We start from the raw sequence: 23,466 nt of genomic DNA, 5'->3' as shown, positions 1-23,466 counted from the left end.
GGTGCAAGACCACGTGTGCAATTCAGGAGCGCTCCGCTTAACATGTGCAAGGACTCAGGAATGTATAGGCGTGCTTTTTATAAAACCCCTGTGTGCTTGGATTGGCTTTAGGTTTGAAACCCTAAACTTCAGTAAGAAAAAAAAACCAGGTGCAGTGTCTTTGCTAATAATAGGGCTCACCTTCCCAAGCCTCCACGAGACAAGAGCTGGAAAGGGAGTGGTTCCCACTGTGGAAGAATCCAAAGGAAGGGACAAGGCTGCAGCCCGAACAAACAAATCTGCTGAGACTACCAATCACCCACTTGGCAAGCTCTGCCGTGGTCCTCCCGACACCCCCAAAGAGCTCTGTCCCCCAACACAAGGGACCACGGGTGATTCTGAGAAGGCACAGATGCTGGTGGTTAGAACCCACTGCACGAGCTGAAGACATACATTAACTCCTTAAAGGGAAGTCCTCCAAGTTCATGGCTAAAATCCAAGCCGATTAGAAAATGCTTCTTGAATAAGAATAACCTAATGGCGGCGGCTTTATAGAATCTAAAGATGTTCTACTAAAACCCTAACAGCTTTTTTTGTACCACCGAACAGCTGTGAAAATAAACCAGTGCCCCTCGATGGGCTCCCCCACGTGCGGGACCACCCCACTGCCGATCACAGATCTGTCAGTCAACTTCCAGGGGACAGAACTGCAAGGGGGGACTTTCTGTTCGTGCTCCTTCCATGACACGGAGACGGGTGACTGACAGGCAAACGCAAGAAGAGCAAATGTGATTTTGAACTTTCTGAGTGGTGATGTTGGTACAGAAACAGTTAAGTGGGGGGGGGGGGATGTAAGCAGATTTTCATTTGAAATGGATGACAAATCTCTTATTCCCAGGCACCCCATCTCCCAAACAGAAATAACAAATCCCAAGCGAAGTGCGACACATCTTTTTATGTACAAACGGTCAGTGGTACAGATGGAGTTACTTTTTATAAATATCTGCAGCGAATCCCTTAAAAGAAGCTGTGACTAAAAACCACCTCGCAGCACCAAATGCCCGTCCTTCCCTAAAAGTGTTAACTTCCCGAGGGCCTATTCTCAGCCAAACACGTGCGGAGCCCTCCTGGGAAGGACAGGACCACTTTGGGACCCGGCGAGAGCCCTCCCATTTCCCCAGAGAGCCGAGGTGACTTGCAGGTCAGCTGCTGCCCAGGACCTGGGAGTGATTAAACAGTTTCTTCCCAAGACTTCAGCCTTCTTTGTCAAGCTGCTGATTAAGCGTCTCTATATTTCCTGGCAGTGGCCCAGAGCGCGGGAGGAAAGGAACCTACAATAGTGTGAGGAAGTAGAAAACTCTGGGTGTTTGGATTAAAAAACACTTGGTAGTCAATGCAACCCTGTAAAGCCAATGGATCCAGTTCAGCAGAGGGAACACTGATTCAGGCTTCCAGAATCTACAGACAAGCATTATTATTATTATTTTTTTTAAGGAAGGTAATTATTTAGCACCAATTTCTCTCTCTCTGGGAATACTTCCTTTTCCTTGGAGCCCCTGGCTGTGATCAGTGCAGTCAGTGCACGCAGCTCAGCGGTACTTTCCCATCAGGAACGCAGCCGGGCAGGTTGGGGAGCGCGGTTACGAGGCACAGAACAAATAGCTCTCTCACACCAGAATGCAACTCTGCTCGGGGGGCATCCTGACTCCGGGACACAGGCGGCCCCACCGACTCCTTCGGGGCTTGGCTCTCCAGCCCCGAGGGGCTTCACTCAAAGCGACGCAGGTGGTTGTACAGAGACTGGACGTAAGTGAAGACGCACATGGGGTCTGGCTTGCGGCCCATCACCATCATATCCTCCACCTCAATGAGGCGCTCACAGTTGGCCAGATTCCTGAAACACAGAAGTCGCATCAGAACGCCGGCCCCAGCCATCAGCCCGGAGCTGGAGGCTCCCAAGTGCTCTCCAACTGTGAATTCACATCACCCCAGAAGAGCCTTTGCGGTTGCTTTCTCTAATGCAGTGTTTCCCAGACTCCCACATCCAGGAACCGCCCTTACGACTCGTGTTTTTACATAACTAGACTTACTTTAAAATTTCAGTGAAATTCAGCTTCACTTTAAGGTTTCACTAAATTAAGTTCTGCTAAAAAATTCAATTTTATTAATTTAGACAAACTTATATTAATCGAAAAGGTTAGTTTCATTAATAAAAATTTAGCTCCAAAATTAAATTTCACTAAAAAAATTCAACGTGTATCAGCAGTATATGGAGAATCAGCACAGGCTATAAATGTAAAATGAATAAAGTAAAAAATAAATTCACCCATATACTTCCTAAAACAGTGTCTTTGGGCTTCCCTGGTGGCACAGTGGTTGAGGGTCCGTCTGCCGATGCAGGGGACACGGGTTCGTGCCCCGGTCCGGGAAGATCCCACATGCCACGGAGCGGCTGGGCCCGTGAGCCATGGCCACTGAGCCTGCGCGTCCGGAGCCTGTGCTCCGCAACGGGAGAGGCCACAACAGTGAGAGGCCCGCGTACAGCAAAAAAAAAAAAAAAAAAAAAAAAAAACAACAGTGTCTTTCACCTTTTTTTTAACCATAACCCATAGTTAGAGGTGTTTCATCGTGATTCATTCAGCACGCACATACATTTATGTGGAAATAAAGTTTCATAAAGATACTGACCTTTTCTACTACTCATATTTTCTCTAGATTTCATCTTTATTTCTCTCCCCACCTCCTTTTTTTTGTTTTTCTGTTTGGTTTATTTTAATGCTGGTCATGAGCCACTAAATTGATTTTATTATCTACTCAAGGGTCACAACAACTCAAAGTTTTAAAAGTTGCTTCAAATCATCTTGTGAGCCTCCCCTCAACCTCGCCCTGGGCCCGCCTCATGCTCTGGGAAATACTGGTTTAACTTCTGGCCCACTGGTGTAGATGCATGTGGAAACTGGGGCCTTTCACTGCGCTGCAAAAAAAAGCTCTTCCCTCTGCCGTTCCCAGCTGGGAGGGGGACTGAAGTTCCCGGCTTCAAGGTCTCATGGAGGTGGGAAGACGGGCATCCACCTGGGAGGTAACAGCAGGGACCCTCGCCAAGCCCAGCAAAGCCCCGCCCTGTGCCGAGCCAGACGCGTCATCAGGCTGAACCCAAAAGGCCCAAAGCAACTGCACTCGGTCCAATCAGCTTCAACAGCTGTGTGCACTCTTGTGGTTCCAGGGTCTCCGGTCTTTTTGCCCCCATATCCATAAGTCCATGAGTGACACTGTTCACATCTCAGCTGTATCCTTCCTAGCGATATGATTTGAGGACGACACTTAACTTCTCAGGGCCTCAGTTTCCCCGACTGGATAACAGCCACTTCACGGGGAGGTGGGAGGATCCACGAGCTCATCACACAACCAGCAGGAACGGTGTCTGGCTCGTCAGAAGAGCTCAGTAAACGTTAGGAATGGTCACTGTTGCTGTCTGTATTATCATGGTTCGCTCCAAGCAGCAGAGTGGGTCATCCGGGAAAAGAGGCCTGAACTGGAACTCTAAAGAGCTGGGTTCAGATCCTGGCTCTGCCCATAGCTTCACCCTTCCGTGCCATTTCCTCGGTGGAAAGTCAGCCCCCGACCTCCGCTCCCCCTCCCGGTGGGCTTGTTCTTGTTGGGAGGTGGTGCCTTGTACCCCAAGCACTTTCTACCAGTCCCTGCCGGCTCCTGGGCCTGCGTGCTCCAAAGACAAGCGCTGTAATCTCAGCACGGGGCCCATCCTGTGGTGCTGGCCTGACGCTGGGCCTCCTATCAGAAACCGAAAGTCAGGGCGAAACGGAGACGCCGGTCCTGGATCCCGTCGGCGGGCTCCCCCTCGGTTTGGAGCGGGCAGCTTGCAAGGGAAGCCGAGGGCTTCGTGGGGTGGCGAGTGGCTCTGGCCCGATAAGCGGGCACCCTGGCTGCCCAGGATGGGCCGGGGAGAGGCTCGGTGTCAGGGGAGTGGACGCTGTGATGAGGATATGCACGCAGAGGTGCTTTGTTGATAGTCAAGGACTGAAAATCTGAGTTCCTGGGGAGGCCGTGGACCTGAGTTCACCTCCTTGAGCTATCAGGTGGCGTCTGATGCCCTTCTCCATACCTGCAGCGCAGGGAGAGCTCCTCCTACCCTCCCAGGGCTGCAGATGGAGAATGCCAGGTGTGTGCCCAGGTATCACCACTGACAGCAGTGGCCTGAGTACTCAGTCCCCCAGGAAACGTGGGCACCGTTAGAACCCTAAACCTCAGCCTTGGAAGAGAACTGAAATCCCACCCTCCAAACACCCCCCTCAGAGGCACCAACCACCTGGTGAAGGCCCTGCCTCGGCCATGCTCCCCTCCAGGTTCAGGGAAGGGGCCCTGATTTCCTCCAAGCACCGTTCCGATCCCTCTGCGGGTGGCCCTGGCCAGGAGGAAGTTCTCCCTCACGTTTCTTACGCGATTTTGCCTCCTGGTACTTTCTACCTATTGGCCTCACAAGGCTATTCTCAGTCTAATTGCTTTTCCCCCCACAAAAAAGCCCTTCACGTGTTGGAAGAGAATCTTAATATCCATCTTACCCTGAAACTAACCATGTCTGGTTCCTTCGCTGTGCCCCCAGTGGGTACCTGGGGGCCCTCCTCTGAGCGGGTTCTGGTTTCTCTCTAGGATTGCTGGCACGTCCCAAGTGTTGTCCAACTTGGGCTGGCCCCCCTTCTTCATTCTAGAGGCTGCACTGACCCTCCCACTAATGACATCCCTGCCCCTGCCCAGGGTGGCAGTCAGGACGGGCGCTAAGGCCTGACCCTGGTATCACCCTCTACCCCGCAGACAGGAAGCTATGGGCAAGGTGCTGGCTTCCCCAGAAACCAGGGGACTGAGCCCCTAACCATCTGGTCCCCACCCCACCCCAACCAGCCGTGACAGTAATGATAAGATTTCTAGAAGCTACGGACACAACTCCTGAGACAGGATGTGAGTAAAGGAAAATGATGATGAACACTGACTTTTATAAAAACATTTCAGTCTCAAAATATTAGAGGCCCCAACTGCCTTTTAAATGAAAACAAAACCGCTTTTGTGAAAACACAAACTTGTTTTAAATAGTTCAAACAGCATGGAATCATCATCCAAAGAAGAAAGTACAGGTCATTTCAAATGTCGCTGCGCAGCAAGAACCAGAGCTATCGGTTGCCTACTACCAATTTTAGATGAATTAGCCCCACCTTGTTTGGGGTTAAAAAAGGGTCATCTCTGGGCTATTGTAAATAGAGCTGCAATGAACATTTTGGTACATGACTCTTTTTGAATTATGGTTTTCTCAGGGTATATGCCCAGTAGTGGGATTGCTGGGTCATATGGTAGTTCTATTTGTAGCTTTTTAAGGAACCTCCATACTGTTCTCCACAGTGGCTGTATCAATTTACATTCCCACCAACAGTGTAAGAGGGTTCCCTTTTCTCCACACCCTCTCCAGCATTTGTTGTTTCTAGATTTTTTGATGATGGCCATTCTGACTGGTGTGAGATGATATCTCATTGTCGTTTTGATTTGCATTTCTCTAATGATTAGTGATGTTGAGCATTCTTTCATGTGTTTGTTGGCACTCTGTATATCTTCTTTGGAGAAATGCCTATTTAGGTCTTCTGCCCATTGAAGTAAGTCAGAAAGAGAGAGACAAATACCGTATGCTAACACATATATATGGAATTTAAGAAAAAAAAAATGTCATGAAAAACCTAGGGGTGAAACAGGAATAAAGACACAGACTTACTAGAGAATGGACTTGAGGCTATGGGGAGGGGGAAGGGTAAACGGTGACAAAGCGATAAAGAGGCATGGACATATATACACTACTAAACGTAAGGTAGATAGCTAGTGGGAAGCAGCCGCATAGCACAGGGAGATCAGCTCGGTGCTTTGTGACCGCCTGGAGGGGTGGGATAGGGAGGGTGGGAGGGAGGGAGACGCAAGCGGGAAGAGATATGGGAACATATGTGTATATATAACTGATTCATTTTGTTGTGAAGCTGAAACTAACATACCATTGTAAAGCAATTATACTCCAATAAAGATGTTTAAAAAAAAAAAAAAAAAAAAAAAAAAAAAAAAAGGGTCAGAGGATTTTCTCCTACTACTATCCTATTGTGATCTTCGTCACTCCAGGGCTAGCCTGTCAGGCAGGCAGGTGGAGGAGGTGCCTGAGGGGTTATTTTTATTTGTCTAAGCCTTCTCTAAATGCAGCCTGGGATGCCAGGGCTCGGACTACAGCCTCCTATCTGGTTTTAGAGACACATGGGCACTACAAATAGCCTGGAAGCTCCCTCAGCTGGGCTGTAACCTGAGAGTAGGACACATTCCCCGCAGGGCAAGCGGGCTCCTCAGCTACACTGGCCGGCCCCGGGCCTACACCGCACCCTCCATCTCGGCGGAGAACCGCCCACCACAGGAGCTGGTCCTCCCGCTCTCCAAGCCCCGAACGCCTGTCGGAGGAGGGGAGCTCACTGTGTTGTTGACACCGCATCACTCACAGATTAGGCCCCGGGGAATCTTTGGGGAGGTAAATTATCAGGGGGAGGGGCATCACAAACCCCTCTTACTCCCCAGGTTCTAGATGCGTCTCTGTGCTTTGAAGGCCCCTTGCTCGCTGAAGGGTCTGGAAGCTTCTCCTTCCTGATGTGCAGGGGCCCTGTCCACGGCTGCTTTTCCTTTCCAAAGGCTGTGTCTTCATCAGAGCCCAGGCTCCCGTCACCCTACACCGCCCACCGCAAACTGCCTTTCTGCTGCCTGCGTGGCCCTGGACGGCTTTCCCCCAGCCCCGCATGTCTGCTTGGCTTTTGCTGGCAAAACTAAGGAGTAGGCTGTTAAGACACTGGTAGCCAGTATCCTCGAGTAGGTGTCCCTGTGCCTTCTCTCCAGCTGTTCTAACCAGCTTATTGTCCAAGAAACTAGGCGAGCCCAGCTGCCATCCTCCCAGGAGGCCTCGGGCAGGCAGGCCCACCCTCCCAGCCCTGTCCCCCACGTACCTGTGAGCTGAGTTCCCGGATGACTCAGGAGGGGAGGCACCTTCCTCCCCCTCAGGCCGGCTGTGGGCGCCCCTCCCTGCCCTCTCTCGAGTCAGCAGATAAGCCAGAACTCATCTCAGGGGCCCGAAGCCCATCCTCCCCTCCCCTCCCCTCCCCTCCCCTCCCCTCCCCAGCTAGCCAGAGCCGGCTCAGGCGGCAGGAAGGCGGGGCCCCGTTTTTACCACGTCCTTTGCCCTGGGTGGGAGGGAGGTACAGCCTGAAGCAGGCTCCCACGCCCCAACCCCAATGTGGGAGTAGAAGAAACATCTGGTTGGAGCCTGGAGGCTCTCTGAGCTCACACCTCGTGCTGGGAAAGCACAGCCACGAACGGCTCTGGCTCCAGCCGCCAAGGGAAGTTATGTTCCCTGCGAGCTGGGGTGCAGGGCCACCATCCTGGGGCCCGGGGCACCCCTCTCCCTGCCACAGCCCAGCCTGGTCCAGGGCTGAGGGTGACCGAGGCGGCCGGGGCTTGAGCGGGCACCGCCAGGCCCACTGGACTCGATGGAGAAAAACTGTCAGACAAGCGTGGCCTCACCCAGCGGTGTGGGGGGGGGGGTCTTGGGTGCCCACATCGGAGCCCGGGCCCTGTCCACTCTGAGCATCTGCTTTTCGACAGTCACCCTTTCTGGGCTTCCAAGCAGCTGGGGAGGCGCCCCCTCCTCAGCATCGAGCCGTTACCCTTGGCGCTACTTCAGCACCGTCTGGATTCGGTTGTGTAACGCGCTCTGCCCAAAGCTGTTTCCGCAATTAGGACGACAGCTAATCCTAAACAGCCAGGGAAGGGACGGCTCCCAAAGCATACAAGGAGTTCTTACGACCCCACGGGGCGAGAGGCCACGCGGGTCACCCGAGACAACACAGCGGGGGCCACGCCGGCACGCCAGCAAGTCAGGGTCTCCGTTCTGCCCCTAGAGCGAGATCCGCAGGCCCGGGCACGGGGCTGTAACCTGTGAGCTCCAACTCCTTCCCCGGCCGGGCTTGGGGCCAGGTGTGGGGTGGAACAGACTCGGGGTGGGGGGGGGGGTGGGCAGGCCAGGCTTCAGGGAGGGCTCTTCCAGCTCCACCAGCACGTGAGAGCACCTCCCGGACGTGGGCACCGGGGTCGCGGACAAGACACGAGGGGGGTCAGGCACACACGGGTGGCCAGAGGCTCACTCCACCAGGCACAAAGGTGGGCGGCCAGGAGAGAATGAAAAATCTTCCCTCCAGGAAACTCAGCTCTGGGGAGGTCCTCCTGCCCTCTGACCTTCCTCCCCCTAATTCCACAAAGCCCAGCAACAGGCAGCCCTCAACACCCTCATCTCTGCCCCGTGCCTGCCCTGGACCGGGGGCACGGACTCGATGGACCGCCCTCTGCCTTCCGTGTCCAGCCCACGTGAGGCCCTGGCATGAGGGCAGGAGGTGGGGGAGGGTGGAGGGTTTACGCCCTCAGCTCCCTTCCTGCCGGGTCACTGTGAGCTGGTCGCACCCACTGCCCCAAAGTACGGCTCCTATCAGCCAGCCCTCTCCGCACAGCTGTTCTCCCCAGCCCGAGGGTACCCCACGGCGCCTGGCTCATTGCTCACTCCTGCCCACACGTTTGCAAGGAAGCCCTTTGTTAAACCCTCCTGCCTACTCGGTTTGAAGGCACCTTCACCAGAGCACTCTTTGACACTCCCCTGAGGCACGGGGGGTAGCCCTCAGCCTACGACCAAATGCCAAGCTCCCCGAGCACCTCCTGAACCCAGAATCACCCCTCACCCAATCTTCTCCCTATGAGCAGGTCTTAAGAAGGTAGGCAATTTCATATCAAACGCTTTTACGACATTTAGGGAAGCAAAGTGTACCTACTGGCGAAGTCTGAAATGTCCCCCAGGCAGATATTCAGTTTCCTGCTGCTCAGCTGCTGGGCTCTCCCAAGCAACTGTCTCTCTCACCAGCCTGGAGAGGACAGGCTCAGTGCTCCGGCGGACCCTGCCCCACTGCCCCTTGCACCTTGTCTGTGGCTGGCCTGGCAGACCGCACACCAGAGGCCGGGTACCAGCCAAGAGGGCAGGTGCACGAGAAGAGGAGAGAGCCTGGCTCTACTACTGAGTGCCGGGGGGCCCGGGGAAAATCCCCCCTTCCCGGCCATAGTCTCTCCATCTGTACGGGAGGCGACAGACTGGGTGGCCTCAAGGCTCTCAGGTCTGCGGACAGCTGCCCCCGTCCTGCCGGCCCCTGTGCTGGACGCAGGGCAGAACTCGGGCTTGGGGACTGGGAGGGGCTGGCAGCCAGGGGACCCGCCATACTTACTCGGCCATGGTGAAGGCCAGCTCGAAGTTCTGCCGCCGCTGCGCGGGGCTCAGGGCATTGTAGTCGAAGGCATCGGGGAAGAAGGAGTGCACCAGGGCGCAGAAGGCCATCCCGTCGCTCCAGCTGGAGGAGAAGTTCTGCAGGTCCACGTGCTGCGAGGCCAACGCGGGGAGGTAAGGGGGAGCACAGCGCCGGCCTCAGCTCCTCCACCTGATTCGACCCCACAAGCAGGTCCTCCCAGCCCCTCCCCAGGCCCACCATCCCCCCAGCTCAGCAACAAGCCGTGCCTGCTGGACGCCACCTGCAGCGGCTGGGGACCGATCGGGAGGGTACAGTTTCTCCAGCTCCTACCCCTCCGCCCCACACTGGGGCTCCCGTCCCGGCCAGGGGAACAAGAGCGGGGGGGTGGCGCCCACTCCCGCCTCTGCCGGGGTCCCGGCGGCCGGGCCGGGCTCACCTGGTAGCCGAGCGTCTTGTTGCGGCACCACTCGAGCAGGATCTGCTTGATGCTGCTGGCGCTGGCCACGCCGAAGCTCTGCGAGCGCTTCAGCTTCGCCCGGGTCTCGCCCTTCCCCCTGCAGAGAGAGGCCAGGCCTGCTGGGGGGCTGGGGTCTCGCCCTTCCCCCTGCAGAGAGAGGCCAGGCCTGCTGGGGGGCTGGGGTCTCGCCCTTCCCCCTGCAGAGAGAGGCCAGGCCTGCTGGGGGGCTGGGGTCTCGCCCTTCCCCCTGCAGAGAGAGGGCAGGCCTGCTGGGGGGCTGCCCTTCCCCCTGCAGAGAGAGGGCAGGCCTGCTGGGGGGCTGGGGTCTCACCCTTCCCCCTGCAGAGAGAGGCCAGGCCTGCTGGGGGCTGGGGTCTCGCCCTTCCCCCTGCAGAGAGAGGCCAGGCCTGCTGGGGGGCTGGGGAGCTGCCCCTCGGCTGCCATCTACTCCGAGAACGTGCCGCACCTGCTCACCCAGGTAGCACGCAACCCTCCCAGCCCTACACCCACGTCCAGGCATGAGTCCCCCATCCCAGGGCACAGCCTCCCTTGATGGAGTCTGGCCCAACCAGATCCCTTCCAGCCTCCAGGTCCCCTGTTTACTTCCCACATGGGCAATCCTGGGGCAGAGGACCTGAGGCTGCATGGCCCGTGCTGCTTCCTTTCATCCCACCCCTCCTCTGAGCCTCCCTCCGGGGCCGCCCTCTTTCCTAGCCTGGAGCAACGGTTTCTTCCTCTGGGCCCCAAGGACACTCCTTAATGGCCAAGCACAGGTTCTCTGGGTCAGCGGGACACTTCCTGGGTGTCCCTTCTGACTCATTAGAGTCAGAGCCTTGGGAGCGGGACTGGGGGTGGTCATCATCAAATATGCCTGGGCCGCACCCCACAAGCAACAGGCATCAATACCCCCAGCGGACAGGAGCGCTGGATAAATGTGTGCAGAGGTGGGTCCCATCTGGGAGCGGGGGTGGGGCGTGATAGGGGGCTGGTCTCACCGTGTCACCTCCAGCTACTGCTGGGCATCCCAGTGACTGCCCTCTGGCCTCTCCAGTCACGCCCTGAAACCAACTTCTCCAGTTGGGTGAGGAATGTGGGTGTGAGGGCAGCCGGGGCCCCTCCAGGACCAGGGGAAGGGGGCCTAGGTTCTCCCCAGGCCTTGCCTGGCCCCCTGCCCGCTCCTCTCCTCCGCACAGCTGGGGCCACCTATCCCTCAGCCTGCTCCGTAGCTGGCCCTGACCTTGTGTCTTGCCCAAGAGGTCACATCTTGGGGAACTGCCCCCTGGGGAACAGGACAGGGCCGGCTTTGCGCGCTGTGCCTGCCTGACCCTAGTCCGGGCCCAGGCCTACTCTGGGGGCCCAGACTGGTCTGGGGGGCGGGGGGTGAGAGCATCCGTACTTGCCAGCTGTATCCTGCTCCCATTTCTCAAATAACGCCTTCCGGGCCTGCGCCCCCGAGGTGCGGGGCAGCGTCTGCGACCTCACCAGCTCCCGGCGACGCTCCCCCTGCCGATGGGCCTGGGTCGTGGCTGGCGGCTGCGGGGATGGGAGAGACTCGGGTGGCGTCACCAGAGGTGGGCTGAGGAGAGAAGCACGGAGTCAGGAACACAGACCCGCCCATCACTAGCTTACCTGGGCCCCGGGCCCCCCACCCCACTGAGTGTAGAATGAGGCAGCAACCAGGCTACAGGCAGGGAGGAAGCACCACTTGCTCTAGTCCCCAACCGGTTCTGCAGCTTTTCCAAACTGAGCTGCTGTCCGAGGCAGGCCTGGCCGGCAGTGGGCCCCTCTCTGAGCATCGTCACCCCTCGCAGGTGTCCGTGCCTGGGCTGAGCGGGGTGGGGGTGGGGGCATCCTCCTCGCGGGAGGTGTACGCAGAACCGGCTTCACCAGGACCAGGCCCCCTCCTCACCACCACGAAAAAGACCCCCTTTGTTTCTCCCCTGCAACAGTTTTCCAGAAAGCCACAATTCTCCTTTTATTACTGAAAGGGGGGACAAAAGCCAAGCCAGCCTCTATCCCCAGCTCCGATCACAATCCGGTGGGCCTGGGGGAGCATGGGAACAACCACAGGCCAGGAGGCAGCAGACCTGCCCCCGCCTAGAGACGTCCTCAGCCGCGGGCGGAAAGCAGGATGGGTGGAGAGGAAAGTGGGAGATCGCCCCACGCTCCATCCTCCTGTGGGGACTGAGACACCCCCTCCAATCTTTGCACAGACTTCCTTTCAAGGGTCCTAAGAGAAACCAGCCCGAGGCCCTATATATATATATATTCTCCAAACAAAACCCTCCACCTAGCCCCGCGGCCTCATGTCCTCTGCTCAAACCCCACCCATTGACGCTGCTCTCCCTTGGAACCAAGCCCAGGAGGGTGCCTCATCCTGGGTCATCATGGGAGCTCCCTGCAGGGGCCCGGGCAGCCCGAGTTCAAGGCAAAGTCCAGACGCTGCCTGGGGAGGGCTGACCTGCCCCCACCGGGGACTGGGGCCCCGACTCACCTGCCGTTGTTCCTGCTGGCCGTCACTGCCCCGTAGCCAGAGCTGGATAAAGACCGTGGGAGAGAAGAATTCTTCTCTTCGGGACAAAGCAAGGGAGAGAAGTAACAAACCCTGGCCTCGCAGAGGGTCACCACTGCCAGCCTCCCTTCCTCTGACCTGGCCCTGAGCCGTTTACCCAGCGTCACTCAGGGCAGGGGCAGGACCCCTGGGCTAAGCTGGCCCTGCCTTGGCCAACAGTTGAGGAGAAAGGATGCTGGGAACATACAGCAATGACATAAAAGAGGCCTTTTAAAGTGTCCCCCGCCCCCAGCCCCGCTTTTGAGAGCACAGAGCCCAGGGCCTCTTGTGCTACGTATCCAGCAAACACTTTGTTCCCGAGCCCTCATTCTGGAAACCCACACAGCCCAACCCCAGGACACACCACTGAGGCCTGACCCCAGGCCCAAGACAGGCCCCGGGGACCACACCAAAGTGTGCAGGGTAAGAGGCCACCTTCTAACCACAGCCTCGACCTGCAGTAAAAGCCACAGTCGTCTCCCGTGGGGGACGAGGCTACTTTACAGCATCTCTGGGGGGAGGAGTCGGGAAAGATGAGCCCCATTTGATGGAGCAGATGAGCTAGGGAAGGGGGTCGCAGTGACAGCAGAGGAGGGCTGGGGCTTGCCCAGGTTTCCTGAGTCTCTTGCCAACTGCCCCCAGCCCCTGCCCTCCCTCCCAGTTTGAGGCCATGCCCTCCTGCTCCTACCAGTGGGACTGGGAGTCCAGGGTGTGGTGGCCTCGCTGGGGCTGAGGCCCCCCAGGACGGCGGCAGACGTGGGCGAGAGAGCTGCGGCTGACGTCTCCCCAGAGAACCTCTCGGAGACTCGCGTGATAGCCGTGACTGGCTGGTGAGGCAACCGCAAGGAGAGGCTCGCAGGGCGAGGCTTGGGGGGTTCTGGTGCCGGGACAGTTTGGGTGGTCTCAGGGGGTCCATCACCTGGACCTGGAACATGGGACCAGCAGGGTTGGGGGTGTCAGCCGTGGCATCCACAGGGGCCTCAGACCCTCCCAGGAGGACTCCAGTCTCTGTGAACCTTCCTCCCACCTCCTCCAGGAAGGCCTCCCTGACCACTCCAGCCTCCCTGACCTCCCCCTGCTGCGGACGTCTTGCTGCTCCAACCAGAGCTGGCGTCTGCTCCAACTTTCCCTCATAGACAGTTCAATAAATAGTCACCTATCAGTCCACTTTCTACCCTGTTCAGTGCTTGGACAATTCCTCAGCCCCTGCTTGCATTCCTCCAGAAACAGGGAAGCTCACCACCTTCTGAGATCTCTCATTTTCTTCTGTGTTTACACAGTTCTACTTCACGCTGAATGAGGCTGCTCTCCTGGCAGCCTCCCCACCTGCTGGGGTTTAGGCTCAAGTCCTCCATCCCTGACAAGGGGTGGCCAAGGCCCTGACCCCAAAGCTACCCAGCCCGCTCTCCTCTGCCGTCAGCCCTACCTGCCCCAGGCTGGTGCCCGTTCTCGACAATGCACGAGTCTGAGGTCCTTCTCATCTCCGACTCTCCGGCCTCGTCATGGTGATCCATGCTCTACAGAGAGACAAACACCACCGAGGCCTAGTCAGCCGGGGCCAGCTGCCCGCACCCCCTGTGACCCCCTGGTTCTGACAGGGCAAACAACACTCAGTTTTGAGAGAGACAGCCCCAGGAAGGTACAGTGATGGGCCAAGGTCACACAGGACTCAGTCTCACAAGTTGAGCCCCCAGGATCCCGGAGGCAAACACCTCCACAGGGCTCATCCCAGACCCCCAAATGCTAGGGACAAATGTCAAGACTGGGAGTTCTGAAAGCGTGTGCAAGGCGCCCTACCCCTTCCCCCAGGCTGGACCAGATGCCTGGGGTCCGGAGAGCCTGGCCCTTACTCGTCCCGGGGGCTGCCTGTGTGGGAGCAGCCCAAACCCAGCGACATAAGGTCCTTCCGGGCCAACAATGGGCCCAGGAGCCCTCACGCTGCAGGGTCACAAGATTTGCCTGGATGTCCAGAGCACAGAGGCCTGATTGGCTCCATGGGGCCCCTCCATCTCCTCTGGGCTACAGCAGTGGGGGGTATCATGCAGAGAGAGAGCCAAGACCAAGAGCCAGCAGGCAACCTGGCATCCTGGCTGTGCCGCCAGCCGCCAGGTGACCCAGGTCAGGTCGTGCCCCCTCTGGGTCGGTTTCCCTGTTGGAGATGAGGGAGCAGGTTATGCAAAGCCTTGCCAAGCGTCAGGTCCTTTTTCTGGGCATGCCACTTAGACCAACTTGCTTCTGTCCCCCCGGGAAGATGCCACCACACCCATTTTACAGATGGGACCTGAGGGCTGAGAGAGGGATGTGTGCAGTCCAGGTTACACAGTGAGAAACAGCTGAGATGTGTGGCCAGGAGGGATGTTGTCCTCAGCCTTGGCTCTGCCCTGGTCACAGTGAGGAAGGCTGGAGGGCTCGGAGCATCTGTGAGGCTGGTAGGGTCTGCCCTGCAAGAGGAGAACACAGGCAGACCCCGATCCGGGGCTCTACTAAGAGCCCATGATGAGTGCCTTGAGAGGTGGCCGTACCTCTCCTTAGACGACTCCAGACTACCTAGCCCCCTTGTCTACCAGGTTCCCAGAATGACAAAGGCCCATCCTTGGCCCCCGACGGCTCAGCTATCACCGCAACCAGTGCAAGAGGTGTCCTCCCCGCCATGGGGGGGATCAGTCTGGTGGGGGAGCCAGGGCTGTGAGCAGATGATATCAAGCCAGCATGAGGGTGTGTGCCTAAGACAGACTTCATCCAGCCCCGTGGGCCAGGAAGGGCCTCCCAGAGGCAGGGGTAGCTGAGAGCCAGTCTAGAGTAAGCTAGGTGGGACCAGGAGTGGAAGCGACCAGTATCTGCCAAAGCAGATAGACAACAAGGCACAAAGCATTCTGATCTGGTGGCTGGAGAAGCACCATGCAGCCCAAGGTGCCAGCCTGGAGAACGTGGACTTGACCCCTTGGACAAGAAGGAACTGCAGGTTGTCAGCTGTGTTTTAGGAACATCCTTCAGAAGCCAGTGACATAGTGCCATGGAAGGGGTCGACCAGATGGCCAGTCACCTCACTAGTCCCACATGGGGACCTGGGGAGGAGAGATGGGGCAGTGAAAAAGGACTCAAAGGTTTGGGGAGAGTAAGTGGATATGGAGGGATGGGGGAGTCACACCTCTTTCAAGCCTGGGCTTTGGGCCCAGCTGACTTGACTATGGCGGTGGGGGGGGATCGGTGGGAAAATAAGAACTTCAATTTGGGACATGGTGAGTGTAAGGCGTCCTTGGGGCCTCAGGGGGTTGAGGTCAGGAGGCAGCTGGATATTTGAGTCTGAAGTTTAAGAGGAAGGATGGACAAATGATGCAGAAACAGGGGTCTCACATCTGGAGCACAGAGGAAGAGCAGGCTCAGGGCCGATGGGGCCTGCGATGGGCACCACACCTGGGGGCAGAAGAAGCACCTGCAGAAGAGAATAAGAAGCAGCGGCCAGAGAGGGGAGGAAGAAAACCAGAAGAACGTGGAGAAAGGCAGGTGGAAGTGTGTCGAGAAGGCTGGTGTGTCAGCGGCTCCAAAGGTAGCCTCAGGTCAAGAAAAAGAAGGTCAAGACGAGATCTAAAAAGGTCCTTTGGGTTTAGCAAAAAAAAGAGGTTCTTGGTGACAGTTCAGGAGCTGAATCAGAGGTGGGGGTGGGTGCAGGAGACAGCCTCGGGGAGAGATGGAGACACGGAACCTGCAGCCATGAGGGGCGGGGGGAGGGGCTCTGGACGAGGTAGAACAATGTTTATAGGCTGCGAGAAAGGCTCCAGCTGGGTGATGGGACCCTCTGTGCGGTGGGGACCCTGGGGAAGTGGGAGAGGACAGGACTCGAGCCTGGGGCGAGGCTGGGCTTGGAGGGGAGGTGACTCCTCCAACTTCCAATTCAGGAGGATGGAGCGGGACAGGCCGGCCCCACTCGTGGGAACACTGGAGAAGAGGGGGCAACTCCTGGCACCTCAGAGTGGAGAGGGCACCCCTAGAGCCTAACCTGAAGCCAGCTCGGCAGAGGGAGGAGAAACAGCCAGTCCATCCTGAACCCAGCCCCCACCCGTCACCAGGGCGCTCAGCTCTGGGGGCTTCACGTCCTGCCCGCCCACTCTACTCTGGTCCAACAGGTTCCGCAGGTCTAGGCGGAGGTCTGGAGGGCCCGGCCACTGGTGAAACCATTTTCCCAGGAATGTGGGTCTCTCTGGGCACCCCCCCCCCCGCCACCGCAGACTCCTAGCCCCCGCACATTGCAGGCCCCGTACCCACCCCATGATGCCCCAGGGGGACCAGACGCCACAATCAGGCAGGAAGAAGGTCCTGGACCAGCTGGATTCCTGCCAAGGGGTCTCCAGCAAAGCAGGAGGGAAAGGGGATGGGACTGACTCACGCCGGCAGGCCGGACTCCCCTCACTACGCCATCCCCGAGACTGGGACCCACTGCTCGTTCAACCCATCCAGAGATCCCCCTCCAGCCCCTCATAGGAGCCTGGTGGGTGGGGGTCATCCCTAACCTCACCCCGTGACCAAAGGCAGCGGCAGAGTCAAGGTTTGGGTCTCCTACCCCAACCCAGGGCTCTATCCACAAAGTGCTCATGTCTTTCTAGGAGAGACAACTCAAGACAAATTTGTGAGGCCGGGCCCTGGAGGGGGAGGGGAGGGGGAGAGCGGGGTAAGTGCTCCAGCAGGATCTGAGTCCCTGAGCCCACCCACAGGGCCCCCAGCATGCCTGCTCCCCCAGTGGTCTTCCTTTGGTGGGGGCAGCCTGATTCAGCCACAGGGAAGGGAAGGGGGTGGGTTCTGTGTGCTGGGGTCAGAGTAGAAGTCACTGGAGAGCCCTGGGGATGAGACGGGTCCTGGGGAGCTGGCTCTCACACTCCCAAGATCTGGGCTTTGTTTGAAGAAGGGGGAGGCTGCCTGTGAGGAAGCCCAGGCCTGGGAATGTTCGGGGGAGAGGCGGGGGGTGCTGAGTCTTATTTCAGGGACCCTCTCCCTGGGGAAGTGTTTAAACACTGTTGTGAGGCCAGGAATAATAGTTCAGGCACTCTTGGGGCTGCCTGACCCCACGTGGGCTCATGCGCCTGGGCAGGGGAGCACGTCTGCGTGCCTCGCACAGCCCACAAGCCGCCAGAACCCCCATCCTGAGCCCCTAACACGGCTGCTCCGTCCTCCTCTCTCACACCACAGTTTTAAAGACTCAATTCAAACTTCTACCCAAAGCATTTAACTCTCTTATCACACAGTGTGTCTGGGAAAGGAAGGCAGATAAGGCAAGTCTGGTTTCTTTCACGCCGGACCTCGATGCTGCTCCTGGCTGTCTCACGTGGGGACCCGGTGAGACAGCCAGCTCAGCTGAGGACATTTCCAGGGACCAACCCTGGCACAGCCTCCCGGGCCAGGCCTGGCCTCAGGCTACCCTCCACTAGCCGGACCACAGCTGTGGCTCCGTGGACACTCTTACGAACCGATCGGGTTGATGTCACTGTTATAACTACGCAGCCCACTCGGCACAGGGGCCAGACAGGGATGGGCCAATCCCCCTTGGATGCAAGGAGCCTGAGGTCCAGCTGGGAGATGTCCCTAAGGCCTCACAGCAAATGTGCCCAAAGCAGTTCCTATTTGCTGCAGGGTCTCAGGCTTCCTACAGGGAGTCCTCCTGATTATTCCCACTCTACTGCCCTGCCCTCTCCCTCCTCCCAGAGCCTCCCTGGCTACTCACTACCTAGCAAGGTCAAGGTTTGTGCGCTCAGAACTGGATTACTAGATCAACCCTGCATTGAGTTCAGGGCATAAGTATATGCTGAATATGACCCACCTCCCACCCCTGCAGTCCCTGGTTTGAAACCGCAGGAAGCAAGAGGGTCTCAACCAAGGGTCTCTACAATTCATTGCCTGTTACAGAGGGGCAGTGGAACACCGGCCTCCGCACTGCCTGATGACTGCCACCACTGGCTCTCGTGCGCGGGTGAGACCCTCCTACCCAGACCACCCTGCCCCCCCCCGACCCCCGGCAACACACACGTGGGAATATGGGAGTATGAGAGGCCAGACAGCCCCGGCGCCCAGCTGACACTTTCCAGTCTCACCCTGGAGCCCCGATTCCTTGTTCACGACCAAGTGTCCGCTCACAAGCTGCCAGTAACAGCCCATGAACAAGCACGTGTGGATGACTCTGCACAGCACCCTCCCTGCCAGAAACTGGCTCGGAGCCCGGGTGGGCGAGAGAGAGGTGGGCTGCAAGAGGAGTGGGGACCAGCGCCTCTGGTAGGGCAGGGAGAAGCTGCCTCGGGCCCAGGGAGCCTCTGATCCCACTGGAGGCCTCGACCATCCTCTACCCGCAGCGCTCAACTCTGCTGGCTGTTCCACCTCCCTTCACTTTTTTTTTTTTTTTTTTTTTTGCGGTACGCGGGCCTCTCACTGTTGTGGCCTCTCCCATTGCAAGAGAACAGGTTCCGGACGCGCGGGCTCAGCGGCCATGGCTCACGGGCCCAGCCGCTCCGCGGCATGTGGGATCCTCCCGGACCGGGGCACGAACCCATGTCCCCTGCATCGGCAGGCAGACTCTCAACCACTGCGCCACCAGAGAAGCCCCTTTCAGGCTTTTTTGAAGTCCAGAACCTACTCCTCAACTGTGTCTCCATCCTCATCCCTCGAGGGGCAGCATCCCTGCTGACCCCCAACCTCTTCTTCCAGGAGGACTTCCCTCTCTCCATGTCTAAGAATGGGCTTTCCAGGGCCTTCCAGCCCCCTGGCAGCTCCCTGGACTCTGCCCAGGGCTCTGGCCTCACCCTCTCCTTCTGCATGGCTGCCCTGAAGACCTCACCCATTCTAGGGCTTCAACCACCAGTTCTGCCCCGATGTCCCCCTGACCTCCGGCCTCGACCGGATCTGTGACTCTGCCTGCTCTGGGACACCTTCGCCTGGATGTCCCACAGCCTCACACCCTCAGCACAACCCAAATGGAACCCAGCATCTCCACCAGATGTGTGACTCAGGAGTCCCCCAGCAGGGCTCCCCAAGCTCTGGCTGTCCTCTCCTTGGACCACCACATTTAAGTTATCCTGTCTCCAGCCACCCTCCAACCTGCCATCCATCCATGAGGGACCTTGCTGGATACAAGGAGGACCCTGTCCCTCCCCTGCCCGGTGCCCCGCGCCCACCAGCTCCATAGCCAAGAGGACTAGCCCACCCCACGTGACTAATTCCCCACTGAGAAAACTTAGATGACTGGAGAGATTCCTCTCACATATTTGCGTGAATTCATGTACCTATTTACATGACTCTGAAAGCATTTTTCGAAAACTTGGACAGCTGCTTCCACGAGCAGACAAGTAGCAAATGTGTGTTAAAATAAAATCTCAGAAGCAGCCCATGACACAGTTTATTAGGTGCGTGTGAGCTCACAGTGGTGATCTTATACCATGGCCAAACAGTGGTCATGCTTATAGGACAGAATTAAGTGTATCCATTTCTAGCCACTTCACACGGAGCACCGGGACACCCAGGAGCTCTGCCACCAGCATGTTTAAGAACCTCTCACCCCAGCCCCCCAAGGCAGAGCCCAACTCCCCGGCCCAGCATCCAGGGGCCTTCACAACTCCTCCCTCTGCTCTCATACCCACCAGGCTCTCCTCTGGCCGGTGAGTCCTTCCAGCCTCTCTGAGGCGGCAGACACAGCCCCACACACCGCCCCCTGCACAAGCAGCAGCAGGTCCTTGGCCTCCAGCACAAAGCCAGCCTGAGACACCCACCGGGACGGGACAATCGTGTTTGGAGCAGAACATCTGCTCTGGCTGCCCGCGATGTCGGTACTGCTCGGTCTGGGGCCATCGCCCACCCTGGCTGGGACCTCCAGGGGCAGGGGCTAATCTGATCCCCCTCCTCCTGGCCCCTGGAGGTGCAGCCCAACCCACACAAGAGACCTGAAGGTGTGATGGATTGAACCAAGGAGGGACTGCAGGTGCACACTACCCAGACCCTGGCACCCCAACCCCGGAGCACACGCCAGGCAGGGTGGGAAATCCCACCTAAGGGCCACTGCACACACCACGGGAACCTTCTTACCCGCCGCTCCAGGAGGCCCCAGGCTCAGGGGAGAGACCTCCGCCCCACACCCACGCCGTGTGGGCCTCTGGCCGGTCATTGACCCCGGAAATCTAGACTGCTCACGACTGGTTCCCCCTGGCCCCCACCGCCACCCCGTCTCTCCCTTCAAGGTGAGGATTTACCTCCTGCGAGTTCCCAAACGCCGCTGCCCCGGCTGCGCCCCAGCAGACGGCGTCCTCCTGCCCCCAACACACACCCGGGCTTGAGTTCTCAATCTGGGTTAATCAATAACCTGAACCGTCAGGCCTCAGTGAAGCGGCATCGCAGGGGGCGCGTCAATGGAGGTGTGGGAGTGGGGGGTGGGGTGGGTTGCTGACCACCCCAACACGCCGGCCGGGCCCCGGGCGGTGTTAAACAGCGCCCAAGCCCTTAGTGCCACGGGACAGCAGAGAGAGGGGGACAGAACTCGGGGCGAACAGGGCCCGGCTGCAAAGAAGGGAGGGGGCCCAAGACAGGTGCAGCGGGTAGACTAAGCCGGTGCTTCGCAGGATGGTGGCCGGACCCCCACGACGGAGTCGCAGCGGCGGGTGGCAGGGCAGCGCCCAGTCCCGCAGGCGCACGCACTCGGGACCTATAGGCGCGGCGGGGGTCGCGGAGCCCTCCTCCCCTGGCGCACGCGCACAGGCGCCGGCGCTCCCCGAGGCTCACCTGGCCTCGGCCGGACAGCGAGAAGGTGGCGTGGCTGGCAAAGCGCGCGGTGCCCAGACGGGGCGCGCGGTCCGGGACGCCAGGCGCGGGCGGAGGGCTGGGCGTGCCGGGCGCGGGGGCCAGCCCGGTCGTCAAGCCAAGCGCCTCCACCTGGCGCGTCAAGCGCTCGAGCTGCGCCTGCAGCCGCTGGTTGTCGCGCTGCAGCTCGGTCACCGTGCGCGCCAGCGGTCCGGCCAGGTGCAGCGCCTCGGCCACGCGCTGCTCCACGCCGCGCTGCAGCCCCTGCATGTCCTCGTGCAGCGCGCGCACCGCGCCCTCCAGCGCCGCCTCGTAGCGGCCCAGCGCCTCGCGCACCGTGCGCGCCTCCTCGGCGTCGGGGGCCGGCTCCATGGCGGGGCAGAGCGCTTACGTGTGAGGGAGATCGGGCCTAGCCGGGCGAGCAGTCGACCTCCGCAGCTCCGGGCGGCAACTGGACGCCCGCAGCCGGGTACGCCCGAGGGTTGGTGGGAGGGGCGGGCAGGGGGCGGGGCGGGCCCCGCGAGCCGGGGGACTGGGCGCCGCGCGGGGGCGGGGCCGCGGGGGCGGGGCCAGGCGGCTCGGGGGGACAGCCCCTGTCCAGTCGACCCGAGGGATGCAGTGAAGTGGGGGAGGGGGGGTTCCCCGGTGGCGCCGGAGGAGAAGAGCTCACTCCGCCTCTCCTCTTCCGCGGTGCGGAGCTGCACAGGGAGTGCGGAGGCCGAGCCCCCCTTGACCCTGGAGGAGCGGCGTGCGGCCTGGGGGAGGGGCTGCGGGCCACCTGAAGAAGGCCTCGATCCCCAAGTGGACTTGACCTCGGAGACCGCGGACGTGGGTTATGCGTTCCATCGGGGCTCTCACTCGCAGGGCCCAGGTCCTACTGGGGGTAGGGACTCCCTCACTGCTCAGGGAGACCTGAGAGCCACAGCAGTAATTCCCAGAACCCCGACCCTCACCCTGTGCCCGTCACTGCCCACTCTACGCCGTGCACACGGCCCTCACAAACACATACTCACCTGTGGGATCTTTGCCTGGAATTTCTTGCACCTGTTATAAGACCTAAGGGAGGAGACAGGTGGTGAGGTCCCTCCCTGACTCTGCAATTATGTGCTCTCCCCTCCCAGACCCACTCTGTGTAGCAAGATCTTTGCATCCTTATTGCTGGTGGTCATAGGGGCTCAGGGCTCACTGAGGGGCCCCTGCTAGGGGATCCATGAGTGACTGAGGTTAGAGACAGAGGAGAGAGCGTGCTTAGGGCCCAATATCCAAATCCTAGGATCGGCGACCTTGGAATTAATCACCCTCTCCCTCCATCAGAGCCTTGGTCCCTGGCCTCTATCCACAGGCCGGGGCTCCCACCTCGACTCCCTCTCAACACTCCTTTCATGCCTGAACCCAGATATTCCTCCCTTCCATACCCCCCATCCCCCAACCATCCCAAGAAAGGGAGGAGTGAAAACAGCTGTTGCTTCAGAATGATAGGATGATGGGCAAAGATGCTGTACGTTCCCAAATATATTGTAAAATTGATTTAAAATAAAAATGGGAACATCCCATCCTTCTTTGTGCAAAACAAATCTTTCCTGATTAGCCTTCTCCTTCCCAGGCATGGCCCCCCTGGAGGAGGCCCGGTGGCTGGTAGGCACAGCCAGATGACTGGGGAACGAGAGGTCCGAAAGGCTTGTTCCCATCACACTAGGCTTCCAAAGATGTTTGCAGCCACAGACCTCCTGGACTGGCCTGCTCTGCCCCAAAGGAACTGGATCAGCCTAACAGATGCTGAACGCTGGTTCCCCCTTTCCCCCCTCCACCGTGGGGACAGGAAGGAACGCTGGGTTACCTAATCCAAGGAGCCTTCCAGCAATTATTTCATGAGAAAGTCAAGTGCCAAAAGGCGTTCTTGTTGTGTGTGTGTGTGTGTGTGTGTGTGTGTGTGTGTGTGTGTGTGTGTGTGTTCCAAGTAGCTGTGTGGACAGGGTGAGCCAGATTGCTCCCTGCATTCTTTCTCGGGGTAGAATCTTTGATAGAGACTAGGAGAGAGGCTGCTGCTGCAGCTTCTGCCCCGAGTAACACTCAGAGCCCCTCCAGGTCTGAGCCCGGGAGCCTGGAGTTCAGAGACCCAGCTCTCAGGCAGAAAAGCCCAGCCTCTTCTTTTGCAGGACCTGAGGAAGGACCAGGTGGGGAAGTCTGGGAGGGGCTGGACAGCTTGGTCCCTGGCCCTAAGGTGGATGTGCATCTGGGCCTGTGCCTGGACCGGCAGCATAGGTGAGGGTGGTGGTGGTGGGGGGCAGGGGTCCAGCCTTCTCTCCCAGCCTCCAGGAGAAGGAAGGCTGGCCAGGTCTCTAGAGTGGGACCCCTAA

At 58.8% G+C, this 23,466-nt stretch overlaps 1 protein-coding gene across 4 annotated transcripts in view; it reads right to left on the bottom strand.

Annotated features, from left to right (window-relative positions):
* Positions 1-919: 919 nt before the first annotated feature.
* The window catches only part of SMTNL2 (smoothelin like 2), a 53,200-nt gene continuing 30,653 nt past the window's right edge, over positions 920-23,466 (bottom strand). For 2 of the 4 annotated variants that reach the window (XM_073798489.1, XM_033847528.2), the window contains 8 exons: positions 21,092-22,165; positions 13,770-13,860; positions 13,032-13,268; positions 12,287-12,362; positions 11,189-11,368; positions 9,772-9,889; positions 9,315-9,466; positions 920-1,873 (listed from right to left, as the gene is read on the bottom strand). In XM_073798489.1, the coding sequence (XP_073654590.1) occupies positions 1,747-1,873; positions 9,315-9,466; positions 9,772-9,889; positions 11,189-11,368; positions 12,287-12,362; positions 13,032-13,268; positions 13,770-13,860; positions 21,092-21,481 (1,371 nt within the window). In that variant the 5' untranslated portion in view covers positions 21,482-22,165 and the 3' untranslated portion in view covers positions 920-1,746. The remainder of the gene's footprint in view (positions 1,874-9,314; positions 9,467-9,771; positions 9,890-11,188; positions 11,369-12,286; positions 12,363-13,031; positions 13,269-13,769; positions 13,861-21,091; positions 22,166-23,466) is intronic. The other 2 variants (XM_073798490.1, XM_073798491.1) reach the window with 2 other exon arrangements.

Source organism: Tursiops truncatus, chromosome 20, assembly GCF_011762595.2.
Source record: "Tursiops truncatus isolate mTurTru1 chromosome 20, mTurTru1.mat.Y, whole genome shotgun sequence".
Classification (NCBI taxonomy): Eukaryota; Metazoa; Chordata; class Mammalia; order Artiodactyla; family Delphinidae; genus Tursiops; species Tursiops truncatus.
The sequence above is the reverse complement of the archived record's forward strand: the minus strand, read 5'-3'. Positions and strand labels throughout refer to the sequence as shown.